The sequence below is a fragment of the Littorina saxatilis genome, linkage group LG2 (assembly GCF_037325665.1).
Source record: "Littorina saxatilis isolate snail1 linkage group LG2, US_GU_Lsax_2.0, whole genome shotgun sequence".
Classification (NCBI taxonomy): domain Eukaryota; kingdom Metazoa; phylum Mollusca; class Gastropoda; order Littorinimorpha; family Littorinidae; genus Littorina; species Littorina saxatilis.
This window is the reverse complement of record NC_090246.1, coordinates 95,600,573-95,616,419: the sequence shown is the minus strand read 5'-3', so window position 1 is coordinate 95,616,419 and position 15,847 is coordinate 95,600,573. Positions and strand designations below refer to the sequence as shown.

General features: G+C 39.6%; 1 protein-coding gene across 5 annotated transcripts in view; it reads left to right on the top strand.

The window, feature by feature from the left end:
• The window catches only part of LOC138960234 (neurogenic locus notch homolog protein 1-like), a 75,468-nt gene that overhangs the window by 33,150 nt on the left and 26,471 nt on the right, over window positions 1–15,847 (top strand). For 3 of the 5 annotated variants that reach the window (XM_070332030.1, XM_070332029.1, XM_070332028.1), the window contains 28 exons: window positions 190–303; window positions 473–586; window positions 929–1,042; window positions 1,199–1,312; window positions 1,660–1,773; window positions 1,914–2,027; window positions 2,328–2,441; window positions 2,821–2,934; window positions 3,527–3,640; window positions 4,054–4,167; window positions 4,728–4,841; window positions 5,594–5,707; window positions 6,722–6,835; window positions 7,168–7,281; window positions 7,603–7,716; window positions 8,129–8,242; window positions 8,582–8,695; window positions 9,014–9,127; window positions 10,113–10,226; window positions 10,559–10,672; window positions 10,991–11,104; window positions 11,517–11,630; window positions 11,963–12,076; window positions 12,393–12,506; window positions 12,947–13,060; window positions 13,667–13,780; window positions 14,179–14,292; window positions 14,491–14,604. In XM_070332030.1, the coding sequence (XP_070188131.1) occupies window positions 190–303; window positions 473–586; window positions 929–1,042; window positions 1,199–1,312; window positions 1,660–1,773; window positions 1,914–2,027; window positions 2,328–2,441; window positions 2,821–2,934; window positions 3,527–3,640; window positions 4,054–4,167; window positions 4,728–4,841; window positions 5,594–5,707; window positions 6,722–6,835; window positions 7,168–7,281; window positions 7,603–7,716; window positions 8,129–8,242; window positions 8,582–8,695; window positions 9,014–9,127; window positions 10,113–10,226; window positions 10,559–10,672; window positions 10,991–11,104; window positions 11,517–11,630; window positions 11,963–12,076; window positions 12,393–12,506; window positions 12,947–13,060; window positions 13,667–13,780; window positions 14,179–14,292; window positions 14,491–14,604 (3,192 nt within the window). The remainder of the gene's footprint in view (window positions 1–189; window positions 304–472; window positions 587–928; window positions 1,043–1,198; window positions 1,313–1,659; window positions 1,774–1,913; window positions 2,028–2,327; window positions 2,442–2,820; window positions 2,935–3,526; window positions 3,641–4,053; window positions 4,168–4,727; window positions 4,842–5,593; window positions 5,708–6,721; window positions 6,836–7,167; window positions 7,282–7,602; window positions 7,717–8,128; window positions 8,243–8,581; window positions 8,696–9,013; window positions 9,128–10,112; window positions 10,227–10,558; window positions 10,673–10,990; window positions 11,105–11,516; window positions 11,631–11,962; window positions 12,077–12,392; window positions 12,507–12,946; window positions 13,061–13,666; window positions 13,781–14,178; window positions 14,293–14,490; window positions 14,605–15,847) is intronic. The other 2 variants (XM_070332032.1, XM_070332031.1) reach the window with 2 other exon arrangements.

The following is a 15,847-nucleotide window of genomic DNA, read 5'->3' as shown; positions in this document are numbered from 1 at the left end:
TAGCCGTTGACCTGGTCAGTGCACGTGCCACCGTTTTGACATGGTCCACTTGCACACTCGTTTATGTCTGATAAAATATTGATGACTGATTAAACTGGCCAGGTCAAAGGCTACCGGTGTAGGTGTATGTCTTGGTTTTGGTGTAGTTCGATGACTGATTAAACATGCGAATGTGTATGTTTTCTACAGACGTCGACGAGTGTGCAAGCAACCCCTGTCAGAACCGCGGCGTGTGTTCAGATGACGTCAACTCTTACACCTGTACCTGTCTTGAAGGATACACAGGTGTCAACTGCGATGGAGGTACGCTCAAAAAATTCCCATGTGAAACAAATTCGAAAAGAACTGTCAAGAAAACTGAACTAAAAAATGAACCAAAAAGATATTGTGGCATGCTGTTCTTTTTATGTCAAAGAACATTTATTGTTTTGTTTTAGTCACGTTTGATGTATTGCTCGGTTCTACCTTGCAGACATAAACGAGTGTGCAAGTGGACCATGTCAAAACGGTGGCACGTGCACTGACCAGGTCAACGGCTACCGGTGTGGGTGTGCACCTGGTTACACAGGCGCACTCTGTGATACAGGTAATTAGACATGAGCAAGTGTACCTTATACAATGGTATTTTGTTTAATAAACAGTTACAGGCTAGGCAGAGGAGACAAATGAAAGTTTGTGAAGGAAAACAAGAACAAAAGAAACAGAAAAACTGACGCTAAACATTAAAGGTAAAGGGCATTATTGATCTGGAATATTGTTATCTCCGCTACTTAGTGTGACTGGTGATTTGGTTTGTTGACGTTATAACTTAGATTGACATAAACAAAAATCTGTATTGTTTTCTACAGAACATGGCGTTTATTTGAGTTCTTGGTTTTGGTGTAGTCCGATGACTGATTTCAAATGCGAATTTTTATGTTTTCTAAAGACGTCGACGAGTGTGCAAGCAACCCCTGTCAGAACGGCGGCGTGTGTTCAGATGACGTCAACTCTTACACCTGTACCTGTCTTGAAGGATACACAGGTGTCAACTGCGTTGGAGGTACACTCCATTTGGACAAATTTGGCAAGAACAGTCGAATCGAAAAAACAGAAAATTAACAAAAATAATCTTGTTGCATGATATTTTTTGTATGCATAAGAACATTGTTGGCTTTATTTACTCACTTTTGCCGTATTGATCGTATCTATCTTGCAGACATAAACGAGTGTGCAAGTGGACCATGTCAGAACGGTGGCACGTGCACTGACCAGGTCAACGGCTACCGGTGTGGGTGTGCACCCGGTTACACAGGCACACTCTGTGAAACAGGTAATTAGACATAAGCAAGTATACCTTATGCAATGGTCTTTTCTTTTAAGAAACAGTTACAGGCTGAGCAGAGGAGAAAAATGAAAGTTTCTGAAGGAAAACAAGAACAATAGAAACAGAAAAACGGACGCTAAACATTAATAATAAAGGGCGGCATTATTGATCTGGAATATTGTTATCTCCGCTACTTTGTGTGACTTGTGATTTGGTTTGTTGACGTTAAAACTTAGATTGACATAAACAAAAATATGTATGTGTTTGCTAAAGAACGTGGCGTTTATTTGAGTTCTTGGTCTTAGTGTAGTTTCAGGACTGATTTAAGATGCGAGTGTTTTTGTTTTCTACAGGTGTCGACGAGTGTGCAAGCAACCCCTGTCAGAACGGCGGCGTGTGTACAGATGACGTCAACTTTTACACCTGTACTTGTCCTGAAGGATATACAGGTGTCAACTGCGATGGAGGTACGCTCAAAGGAACCCATTTAGACAAATTCGGAAAGAACTGTCGAGAAAACTTGACATTTAACTAAAAAGATATTTTTGCACGGTATTTTGTTTTTGTTTCAAAGAACAGTTTTGACTTTATTTTACTCACTTTGCAGATATAAACGAGTGCGCACTTGCTCCATGTCAGAACGGCGCCAGCTGTGTAGATCAAATCAACAGCTACCTGTGTCAGTGTTTGGCTGGTTATACAGGTCCACAGTGTCAGACAGGTAAGATGGTAGTGTACTATTGCTAGTGTGGTATAAAATTATGAGTACTGCAGAGTAGAAGACATTTGTCAACGGCAGTTCAGAAGTCAAACGTAGTATGACATGGGTATTGACTTGATGCATTTGTTTCCATTGACGTTATCAAAAACACACAGAAGAAGAACATTCCCAATCAAGCAATCATAGGGAAAAGACTACAAAGCAGAAACTATCATTATCATTTTACCTTCAAAAGGTATGTTAGGACTTTAGGTTTCTTTGACTGCTTTTCGATTATCATCAGCACAAGTGTACTTTCAGATATCAACGAGTGTGCAAGCAGCCCCTGTCAGAACGGTGGCAGATGTACAGATGAAGTCAACTCGTACACCTGTTCCTGTGCTCCGGGATATTCGGGTGTCAACTGTGACGGAGGTAACAAACTTATCCGTCTTGATTTTCCCGTACTAAACATGTATACTAGGCATAATTGGAAAATGATTGTAATAAATATAATCCATCTCTTCTCCAAAACCACGTCACTCAACATAGTATACGATCCTTATATTTGTTTAATTGTCTTTTGACTGGATGTAGTGGTTTATTGATATATACTAAGTTTTGACAAGATCTAAGAAGCAAAGGGACATTAGCGCTCTGAGCAATTTAAATATAGACATGTGCACACAGTGGGAGTTATAAGGAACCATTCTCCTGGCACCTTAGAGAATATCAAGGATTGAAAAAAACAAATGACTTTCAATGACTCACTTAAAAGCAGAAGTAATATGTTTTGAGTTCTTTCTCTTTGCAGAAATAGACGAGTGTGAGAGTGACCCCTGTCAAAACGACGGTGTCTGTATCAATCAGGTCAACGGTTACCTGTGTCAGTGTAGAGCTGGCTATACCGGCCCTCAGTGCCAGACAGGTAAGGGTCATTGTCACAACATGTAAGAGGACTACGTCGACATACACTTTAGTTTGAATCAGTGAAACCTATGTCAGCAAACCATGTAATGTTATTTCTCTCACTCGTGGAACTGACATACACATTAAAACGGTCCTTTTTACGCTGTAGATTGCAATATTTGTTGTTGTGACACTTGGTTTCATACAGAGTGAATAAACTGAATTTAAAGATTTATCATAATTCACACAAAAAAGGATAAGGATAAGATAAGGATAAGATTTCATATAGTCCTTTGAGGTTACCCTCATTAACATTCGGGCTGCTTGCTCACCGGGGAAAGCGAGCTGCGATACAGTACGGCGATACCCAATAATGTTTTAAATGTATTTTTTAGAGTCAACATCAACGAAAGTTCAACGGTATTTGTAAAAGTTTCAGCTTTGATATTGACACACGTCCATTTGCCATTCATGGACTTCAATGGGAAGACCAAATATGCACTTTACATCTAGAAAACAAGCACACTAGTTCAACTGAAACAGCTATTGTTTGTTGATTATATGTGAATGTGTATCACATCTGTTGATGTTTCTGATTTTCAAAACAACAGACACAGACGAGTGTGTGAGCGCCCCTTGTCAGAACGGTGGTACTTGTGTAGACCAGGTCAATGGCTACATGTGTCAGTGTGAGGCTGGTTACACAGATCAAGAGTGCCAGACAGGTGAGGTGGCAGTGTGCTATCGGCATTGCAGTGTAAAGTTATACATACAACCATGTAGATGTGAGTTTCGAAAGGACAGATCACTAATCATACCTAACGTGTAGCAGACATGTCGACAACAGAAAACGTGATACGTATCTACTCTTCTTGGAGATGATGACAAAGATAACAAGTGTTTAACACTCAAACGGAGACAAAGACTAAAAAAAACAAAAGTGTTTAACACTCAAACAGAGACAGAGACTAACAAAACAAAAACATAAAATGGCAAGAATTGACAAAAAGGCAACTATGTTTTGTGTGTGTGTGTGTGTGTGTGTGTGTGTGTGTGTGTGTGTGTGTGTGTGTGTGTGTGTGTGTGTGTGTGTGTGTACAATATTCCCATCGTGTTATCATTGAAAGTCTATTTCCAGATATCAACGAGTGTGCAAGCAGCCCATGCAAGAACGGAGGCACGTGTAGAAATGACGTCAACTCCTACACCTGTGTCTGTGCTTCTGGATTCTCAGGTGTAAACTGTGACGGAGGTAATAACATTACTGGCTTAAAGATGCCATTGCAGAACAAAATCAAATAGAATAAACAATAATACACAAGGCTGCGTTATATATCGATTATCCCGCTACTTTCATACACACGAGGCTATACTAGAAATAGAGAATATGTGACCCTCCACCACGAAATGAGTCGCATGTGACCTCGCGCGGTTCTGTGCTAGGCTTAATATAAGTCCGGGGAGTGTCTGGTAACAGTGTGAGGGTCACCTTAGTCACAGGCTTATAACTCAAACAAGTTTTCGCTCTTTTCTAAAACGTTTTTCACCACTGGATAGAGCATAAAAAACTCTTTTATGAAATTGTAAAAATATGAAAATCATGCAAAGGTGACATGCGAATCATTCCAGGTGGAGGTTCACATATATTCACGTCTTGTACTCGTTTGGTATCTTTTACTTTGTTGTTCACTTTTTTTATGTATGCCTTGGTAAGGATATTTATTGATGACAAATTGTTTGATAAACGGGTTGCTTATTTTACGTAAGCTTGTGTGATGTATTTCATGTTTTGTTGTACTTTGTGTTTCACAGAAATAGACGAGTGTGCGAGTAACCCGTGTGTTAATGGAGGTGTCTGTATAAATCAGGTCAACGGCTACCTGTGTCAGTGTGCAGCTGGGTTCACCGGCCCTCAGTGCCAGACAGGTAAGGGTCATTGTTACATGTGACTGTTACGAACTGAGGTGGCAAAACTGTAAAACTGCTTTCTGTGTTTGTTTGTTTGTTTGCTTAACGCCCAACCGACCACGAAGGGCCATATCAGGGCGGTGCTGCTTTGACATATAACGTGCGCCACACACAAGACAGAAGTCGCAGCACAGGCTTCATGTCTCACCCAGTCACATTATTCTGACACCGGACCAACCAGTCCCAGCACTAACCCCATAATGCCAGACGCCAGGCGGAGCAGCCACTAGATTGCCAATGTTAAAGTCTTAGGTATGACCCGGCCGGGGTTCGAACCAACGACCTCCCGATCACGGGGTGGACGCCTTACCACTAGGCCAACCGTGCCGGTTGCTTTCTGTGGGCATGTGCGGTATTACAATACAACGTTGCATCAACTCGTTTTAAGTTATTGTCCAAGGCGTGATTGTGTCAATCGGTTTGCATTCAGATCTGTTAATTATGTTACAATAAGGTTAAGCTTAAGGTTACAGCAGTGTTATTCTTGCGACATTGTCAACAGAGTCAAACTGGCAAAAAGGTGTCGGTCTTAAGATTGGAGGGTGAGAGTCTGACCAAGTGTTACAGTCTAGCATTTGATCTTCAAACATATGTATTTGTCATCGTTACTTTGACTTGTTATTCATTATTTCCTTTTAGATTTCATTTTACAAAACGCTGATCGTGGTCAAATGTTCTCGGTAATATTGTTTAAATGTCCATGGCTGCAGATACAGACGAGTGTGTCAGCGCCCCTTGTCAAAACGGTGGTACCTGTGTAGACCAAGTCAACAGCTACGTGTGTCAGTGTGAGGCTGGTTACACAGGTCCAGAGTGCCTGACAGGTAAGGTGGCAGAGTGCTTTGGAGATTGCAGTATAAAGTTATACCAGGGATCGCGCTAGCTTTTTAAAAAACGCGTAAGCCATACGCAACGAAACGAAAAAAACGCGTCACGGACCAATGTTTTTGCGTACTACGAAAACACGTACAGACACAAACAAAACAGGCACGAGACACTCCTTACCTAAATACGGCGAGTTTTCCTGTCGAACTCCGCGCACGCCTGTCGAATAACACCCCTGCTGTCTCCAACCTTCGGGCCTTGCGAGTTTGTTTCCCGCTCTAATACGACTAGACACACTTTCCGCCTTTTGGAAGCGCGAGATGGGAGAGCAGCTAATGTCTGTTTCATTATCCGACAAGACATTATCTGGTAATACCCTCGTTACGTTCGTTTGCGATACTTCGATGCAAAAAGAAACGGACTTTAGTTTTGACGCCCAGATTTCATGTGTCTCGTCACTTCTCGAGCCCTATAGTCAGTTTCAGGATCGGGTGATTATTAAGTCAGAGCAAAAGCGCTGCGTGAAGACAAGAAAAAGTTACAATATTTTTGCGTATGGCTTACGCGGCGCGGCGAAAAAAACGCGTCAGCGACTTTTAAAATGCGTCAAATACGCAAAAATCGTGCGTAAACGCGATCCCTGTTATACTAGTACCTACAACCGAATAGATGAGAATTTTGCAAGGGCAGATCAGTAATCATGCAAAACGTAGCAGTTATTTGAAAACGCGATGTCTCCTCTTGTAGCAGCTAATGTTAACGAGAAATAAATGTTAACCACCCAAAAACAGACAAAGACAAAAATAACAAACAGACACTAGTTTGTTTCTACTATATTCTCTATTAAAAAAACCAAAAAAACAAGGCAACGACGGAAATATGTTACCGGTGCTGTTTTATGCTTGTTTGTTTTTGATTGTTTTGTAATGCTCCCTATGTTTTTCTTTACAACATGGGTAAGAAATTCAAAGTATAATTTACCCCTCGTGTCATAACTGAAAGTCTGTTTTCAGATATCAACGAGTGTGCCAGCAGCCCGTGTCAGAACGGAGGCAGTTGTATAGATGACGTCAACTCCTACACATGTGTCTGTGCTCCCGGATTCTCAGGCGTTAACTGTAACGGAGGTAATAATCGTATCGACCTAAATATTCCATTGACGAGAAAATGGTATAAAATAAACAATAATACACAAAGCTGTGTTACATATCAAGTATACGTCCACGTTTAAGCATGACTTTCGTTTTTCAATCTTAATACACACGGGGTTATACTCACATGAGATATTCACGTTTCGTTAAAAATGTTACTTGTTGCGATTATGTTACTTTGTTGTTCTTCATTCATGCCTTGGTCAATAATTTGATCGCTAAAAAAATGGTTTGATGGACTGATTGCATATTTTACGCAAACTTGTGAAATATAATTCATGTTGTTGTTTGGTGTGGTTTATTTACAGAAATTGACGAGTGTGCCAGTAACCCGTGTGAGAATGGTGGTGTCTGTACCAATCAGGTCAACGGTTACCTGTGTCAGTGTACAGCTGGATATACAGGCCCTCAGTGCCGGACAGGTAAGGGTCATAATTATTACAAGTGGTACAGTACAAGGTTTTGCTGTTACATCAATTATAGCTCAAATACGTTTAATGTATAATACGTGCTGATATGACCAAACATGTCTCTAGACAAGTGGGATATCACAATACAAAATTACAATTCGTTTTGCAAACATTGTCATTTTGACAATTGGTTTGCAGTAAGACATGGAAATTACGTAAGAATAATTACATTTACAAAAATAGCAGTTTAATTTTCTGTATATATAATTTACACTACATCGGCTGCAATGTCAAGCATTCTCGGTACAACACTTCAAATTTTCATGACCACAGATACAGACGAGTGTGTCAGCGCCCCTTGTCAAAACGGTGGTACCTGTGTAGACCAAGTCAACAGCTACGTGTGTCAGTGTGAGGCTGGTTACACAGGTCCAGAGTGCCTGACAGGTAAGGTGGCAGAGTGCTATGGAGATTGCAGTATAAAGTTATACTAGTACCTACAACCGAATAGATGAGAATTTTGCAAGGGCAGATCAGTAATCATGCAAAACGTAGCAGTTATTTGAAAACGCGATGTCTCCTCTTGTAGCAGCTAATGTTAACGAGAAATAAATGTTAACCACCCAAAAACAGACAAAGACAAAAATAACAAACATACACTAGTTTGTTTCTACTATATTCTCTATTAAAAAAAAGAAAAAAAACCATAAGGCAACGACGGAAATATGTTACCGGTGCTGTTTTATGTTTGTTTGTTTTTCATTGTTTTGTAATGCTCCCTATGTGTTTCTTTACAACATGGGTAAGAAATTCAAAGTATAATTTACCCCTCGTGTCATAACTGAAAGTCCGTTTTCAGATATCAACGAGTGTGCCAGCAGCCCGTGTCAGAACGGAGGCAGTTGTATAGATGACGTCAACTCCTACACATGTGTCTGTGCTCCCGGATTCTCAGGCGTTAACTGTAACGGAGGTAATAATCTTATCGGCCTAAATATTCCATTGACGAGAAAATGGTATAAAATAAACAATAATACACAAAGCTGTGTTACATATCAAGTATACGTCCACGTTTAAGCATGACTTTCGTTTTTCAATCTTAATACACACGGGGTTAATCGTTATACTCACATGAGATATTCACGTTTCGTTAAAAATGTTACTTGTTGCGATTATGTTACTTTGTTGTTCTTCATTCATGCCTTGGTCAATAATTTGATCGCTAAAAAAATGGTTTGATGGACTGATTGCATATTTTACGCAAACTTATGAAATATAATTCATGTTGTTGTTTGGTGTGGTTTATTTACAGAAATTGACGAGTGTGCCAGTAACCCGTGTGAGAATGGTGGTGTCTGTATCAATCAGGTCAACGGCTACCTGTGTCAGTGTACAGCTGGATATACAGGCCCTCAGTGCCGGACAGGTAAGTGTCATAATTGTTACAAGTGGTACAGTACAAGGTTTTGCTGTTACATCAACTAAAGCTCAAATACGTTTAATGTATACTACGTGCTGATATGACCAAACATGTCTCCAGACAAGTGGGATATTACAATACAAAATTACAATTCGTTTTGCAAAAATTGTCATTTTGACAATTGGTTTGCAGTAAGACGTGGAAATTACGTAAGATTAATTACTTTTACAAAAATAGCAGTTTTCTGTATATATAATTTACACTACATCGGCTACAATGTCAAGCATTCTCGGTACAACACTGTTCAAATTTTCATGACCACAGATACAGACGAGTGTGTCAGCGCCCCTTGTCAAAACGGTGGTACGTGTGTAGACCAAGTCAACAGCTACCGGTGTCAGTGTGAGGCTGGTTACACAGGTCCAGAGTGCCTGACAGGTAAGGTGGCAGAGTGCTATGGAGATTGCAGTATACAGTTATACTAGTACCTAGAACCGAATAGATGAGAATTTTGCAAGGGCAGATCAGTAATCATGCAAAACGTAGCAGTTATTTGAAAACGCGATCAGGCATGGGAATTGTCCGCCAAACGACGGATTTCCGCCGAATTTGTTTTTTTGTTCCGCCGAAAATGCAAAAGTGTCCGGCGAAAAAAATAAAGGGGGGAGGCACACAAAAAAAGCACCGGTTACTTTGGCCTTTGCGCAAAAGCCCGCGAAAACTTTCCGTACTTTGTTCACGCACTGCTACCGCCCGCCTCAGTTACTTGAACTTGTATGTTTGAAAGTAAACCAGATTGCACAGATTGTGTTACAAGTTACATGTTCCTGTTTGTCTCAGATCAATTTTTTAACAAATTTAAACCATATAATACATGTATATATTTTTTTCTTCAAAAAAGCAAAAATTGGTACATTTTTGTACTAAAAACTTTGATTCTAAGAACAGAATTTAATGGCAAACTTGGAGCTCAGATGACACCAGATTGCACCATCTGGGTTCTTTGGAGAAAAAAATTTCCGGGGACCCCCCTAGTAAGGCTAGGCGCTTCGCGCCGTCGACATGACGCTTCGCGTCTTCAGTTATAAATTTTCCGCCTTTTTTACAATTTTCAATTCCCATGCCTGCGCGATGTCTCCTCTTGTAGCAGCTAATGTTAACGAGAAATAAATGTTAACCACCCAAAAACAGACAAAGACACAAATAACAAACAGACACTAGTTTGTTTCTACTATATTCTCTATTAAAAAAACAAAAACAAAAAAAAAACATAAGGCAACGACGGAAATATGTTACCGGTGCTGTTTTATGTTTGTTTGTTTTTGATTGTTTTGTAATGCTCCCTATGTGTTTCTTTACAACATGGGTAAGAAATTCAAAGTATAATTTACCCCTCGTGTCATAACTGAAAGTCCGTTTTCAGATATCAACGAGTGTGCCAGCAGCCCGTGTCAGAACGGAGGCAGTTGTATAGATGACGTCAACTCCTACACATGTGTCTGTGCTCCCGGATTCTCAGGCGTTAACTGTAACGGAGGTAATAATCTTATCGGCCTAAATATTCCATTGACGAGAAAATGGTATAAAATAAACAATAATACACAAAGCTGTGTTACATATCAAGTATACGTCCACGTTTAAGCATGACTTTCGTTTTTCAATCTTAATACACACGGGGTTATACTCACATGAGATATTCACGTTTCGTTAAAAATGTTACTTGTTGCGATTATGTTACTTTGTTGTTCTTCATTCATGCCTTGGTCAATAATTTGATCGCTAAAAAAATGGTTTGATGGACTGATTGCATATTTTACGCAAACTTGTGAAATATAATTCATGTTGTTGTTTGGTGTGGTTTATTTACAGAAATTGACGAGTGTGCCAGTAACCCGTGTGAGAATGGTGGTGTCTGTATCAATCAGGTCAACGGCTACCTGTGTCAGTGTACAGCTGGATATACAGGCCCTCAGTGCCGGACAGGTAAGTGTCATAATTGTTACAAGTGGTACAGTACAAGGTTTTGCTGTTACATCAACTAAAGCTCAAATACGTTTAATGTATACTACGTGCTGATATGACCAAACATGTCTCCAGACAAGTGGGATATTACAATACAAAATTACAATTCGTTTTGCAAACATTGTCATTTTGACAATTGGTTTGCAGTAAGACGTGGAAATTACGTAAGAATAATTATATTTACAAAAATAGCAGTTTTCTGTATATATAATTTACACTACATCGGCTACAATGTCAAGCATTCTCGATACAACACTGTTCAAATTTTCATGGCCACAGATACAGACGAGTGTGTCAGCGCCCCTTGTCAAAACGGTGGTACCTGTGTAGACCAAGTCAACAGCTACCGGTGTCAGTGTGAGGCTGGTTACACAGGTCCAGAGTGCCTGACAGGTAAGGTGGCAGAGTGCTATGGAGATTGCAGTATACAGTTATACTAGTACCTACAACCGAATAGATGACAACTTTGCAAGGGCAGATCAGTAATCATGCAAAACGTAGCAGTTATTTGAAAACGCGATGTCTCCTCTTGTAGCAGCTAATGTTAACGAGAAATAAATGTTAACCACCCAAAAACAGACAAAGACAAAAATAACAAACAGACACTAGTTTGTTTCTACTATATTCTCTATTAAAAAAAATAAAATAAAAAATAAGGCAACGACGAAAATATGTTACCGGTGCTGTTTTATGTTTGTTTGTTTTTCATTGTTTCGTAATGCTCCCTATGTGTTTCTTTACAACATGGGTAAGAAATTCAAAGTATAATTTACCCCTCGTGTCATAACTGAAAGTCTGTTTTCAGATATCAACGAGTGTGCCAGCAGCCCGTGTCAGAACGGAGGCAGTTGTATAGATGACGTCAACTCCTACACATGTGTCTGTGCTCCCGGATTCTCAGGCGTTAACTGTAACGGAGGTAATAATCTTATCGGCCTAAATATTCCATTGACGAGAAAATGGTATAAAATAAACAATAATACACAAAGCTGTGTTACATATCAAGTATACGTCCACGTTTAAGCATGACTTTCGTTTTTCAATCTTAATACACACGGGGTTATACTCACATGAGATATTCACGTTTCGTTAAAACTGTTACTTGTTGCGATTATGTTACTTTGTTGTTCTTCATTCATGCCTTGGTCAATAATTTGATCGCTAAAAAAATGGTTTGATGGACTGATTGCATATTTTACGCAAACTTGTGAAATATAATTCATGTTGTTGTTTGGTGTGATTTATTTACAGAAATTGACGAGTGTGCCAGTAACCCGTGTGAGACTGGTGGTGTCTGTATCAATCAGGTCAACGGCTACCTGTGTCAGTGTACAGCTGGATATACAGGCCCTCAGTGCCGGACAGGTAAGTGTCATACTTGTTACAAGTGGTACAGTACAAGGTTTTGCTGTTACATCAACTAAAGCTCAAATACGTTTAATGTATACTACGTGCTGATATGACCAAACATGTCTCCAGACAAGTGGGATATTACAATACAAAATTACAATTCGTTTTGCAAACATTGTCATTTTGACAATTGGTTTGCAGTAAGACGTGGAAATTACGTAAGAATAATTACATTTACAAAAATAGCAGTTTTCTGTATATATAATTTACACTACATCGGCTACAATGTCAAACATTCTCGGCACAACTGTTCAAATTTTCATGACCACAGATACAGACGAGTGTGTGAGCGCCCCTTGTCAGAACGGGGGTACCTGTGTAGATCGAGTCAACAGCTACCGGTGTCAGTGTGTGGCTGGTTACACAGGTTCACAGTGCCAGACAGGTGAGACGGCAGTGTGCTATGGGCATACATTACAGCGTAAAGTTATACAACTACAGAGTAGATGAGAGTTTCACAAAGGGAGATCAGTAATCATACATAACGTGCAGCAGACAATTGAGAACGTGTTATCTTCTCTTCTGAGGGCTGATATCAAAGAAGCGAAAGCTTGGACAACTGAAACACAGACAAGACTTAAAAGACACAAGCTTGTATGGTGATTATTATGTCTTCAAAAAACATAAAGCAAGCAAGCGCATATAAAAAGGCATCAGTGTTTTTCTTTGTTTAATTTCAATCAATATGAGGCTTATATCGCGCGTATTCCGTGGGTACAGTTCTAAGCGCAAATTTCCCCCATTTGTTTCTTAAGAAAACTTTCTTTGGTAAGAAAATCAAAGTACGATTTGCCTCTGGTTTGCAAAATGAAAGACTGTTTCCAGATATCAACGAGTGTACAAGCAGCCCATGCAAGAACGGAGGCACGTGTATAAATGACGTCAACTCCTACACCTGTGTCTGTGCTGATGGATTCTCAGGTGTCAACTGTGACGGAGGTAATAATCTTACCGGCCTAAAGATGCCATTGCAGAAAATGTAGAAAAAAATAATAAACAAGGCTGCGTTAAATATTAATTACCCCTCTACTTCCAAGCGTAACTTCCGGATACTCAGGTGTTAACAGGGGTAATAAACTAAGTGGCCTTTAGTTTTCATTGCAGGAAAAAAACAAACTACTGGGTATCTCATAAACAAGTCTTGAATCTGAATTAGGCCCTAATGGCCACTCTGCTTTCAAGTATGGCTTTCATTTCCTGACATTAACACAAAAATATCAGAACGTAGAGAAGGGCTTACCGAACTCTTGTTCAAAATTGAATGTTTCTTCGTTTACAACTTATTACTACTACTAGAGATTGTGATCGATTGACCGATTGGTACATTGACTGATTAATTGATTTTTACCACTGTTTTTTTTATTTTTTATTTTTCTATTTTTGTATACCACTGTTAACAACGTTTACAAAAGGCGTGGTACGTGTTTCTTAGTTCTTTGTGCAGAAATAGACGACTGTGCAAGTGGCCTGGCTATGTCAAAATGGTGGTGTTTTTATACACTTAAAAGGAGAAGTAATACGTTTTGAGTTCTTACTCTTTTGCAGATATAGACGAATGTGCCAGTGACCCCTGTCAAAATGGCGGTATCTGTATAAATCAGGTCAACGGTTACCTGTGTCAGTGTAGAGCTGGATACACAGGCACTCAGTGTCAGACAGGTAAGGATAATTGTCACAAGGTGTACACAGTTTACGGTTACATTGACTACCATTTAACTTCATTTAAGAATCGAAAGCGTCAGACACAGAAAGTCATGCAATCATGTTCACTGAAGAACTAGCAATTTTACGTAAATAGATTCCATTAACGTTTAAATTGAATGTAGGTAAATAAGTGACATTTAAAGTTATTGATATGTCTGTGTTCTTCCCAAGGCATCGTAAGCAAAGGGTCAACAGCAAATGAAAACGGGTTTTTAATGATTATATTGACACACACTAACCAACAGACATTGAACATGTGTGATGGCATATGTAACCTTCATTCAGATATCATTGAAACTGGCTGATCGTGGTCATCGTTGTGGTTAAAACTGTTCTGATCTTCATGTCCACAGATACAGATGAGTGTGTGAGCGCCCCATGTCAGAACGGTGGTACCTGTGTAGACCAGGTCAATGGCTACCTGTGTCAGTGTGAGGCTGGTTACACAGATCTACAGTGTCAGACAGGTAAGGTGGTAGTGTGATTTCGAGAGTGCAGTGTACATTTACTAATGCGCGTAAATAAATGAGACTGTTGCAACTGCAGATTAATCACAACAAAAGGAACGTCCAACTGAAAAATGACCACATGATAACGTTATAACATAATTTTTATTTCATTTTCATTATTTACATATTGTAACGTTTGTGTTCATTTGTCCACAGACATTGACGAGTGTATGAGCGCGACATGCCATAACGGCGGTACCTGTGTAGATCAAGCCAACAACTACCTGTGTCAGTGTGTGGCGGGGTACACAGGTCAACAGTGCCAGACAGGTAAGATGATATTGGTGTTGTGGCCAGTTGTAGTGTGTCAGGTTTGATGATAGTTTTTCAACGGTAGCTTAGAGAGTATACGCAGACATTTACCGGGATGCATTCATATGCGATAATTGCACAGAAGCAATATTTGTTTTAAAATAAATCAAGACAAGATAGTGGAGAACAAAAAAAGCTCCGAGAAATAAAGCTAAATGCAAACAATATTTTTTTTTTAAACGCAAATTAACAAACAACCATTGGCGGAGTGTGCTCTAAGAAATCCAGAAAGGATATCAAATGCTCCCATCACAACTTAAGAACCAGCAAAGCTTATCAGTCAATTTTTAGTTTTGTGTCACGATCGGGTGACAGAGACCAAGAAAGTGTCACTCAGTGGAGTGCCTGTTCTTGGTCGTGTATGATAGAAAGCGCCTGTGCGTGATATTGGGTTACAGCAGAGTTTGCTGACGGTGCTCTACGAGCACGGATGTTTTAGTCGGGTAGCTGAGTTCAGAAAAGTGCAACATGCTAAACGTTGAGGGTTACAAGCATCCACCTGGTCTCAATGGAGAGTCTGGACGTGGAGTAGTGTAGTCTAGGTAGGTGGACATTCTGAATTTGGTTTGTTTGGCCGCCATGACACTTTTCAAAATGGCCGCCTGAAAATCTTATGCGGGCCATATCTCACGTGTTATATGGACTAAAGTGACAAACTAAAGGGCTATATATATGTATTTTGACATGAAGAATTCAAATATGCAAGAATAAACATGATCTAAGTAGGTGGACATTCTGAATTTGGTTTGTTTGGCCGCCATGACACTTTTCAAAATGGCCGCCTGAAAATCTTATGCGGGCCATATCTCACGTGTTATATGGACTACAGTGACAAACTAAAGGGCTATATAGATGTATTTTGACATGAAGAATTCAAATATGCAAGAATAAACATGATCTAAGTAGTGCATTGTATGATTACTTCGAAAAATATGTCCATTCTGCATGAAATTCTCGCGTTTTTCAGTCATTGTTGTTCGTCGCGATATAACCTTCGTGGTTGAAAACGACGTTAAACACCAAATAAAGAAAGAATAAAGAAAGTCATTGTTGTGCCTAATCATGTACATGCTCAAAATAACAGCCAAATTACCAGCAGTACATGATCGCATTTTAATAGAAGCAATATAATGCCAATTTAAATCAATGGGATTTCTTTTAGGGTGATTCAGTCAAACATTTAATGACAATCTGACCGGAG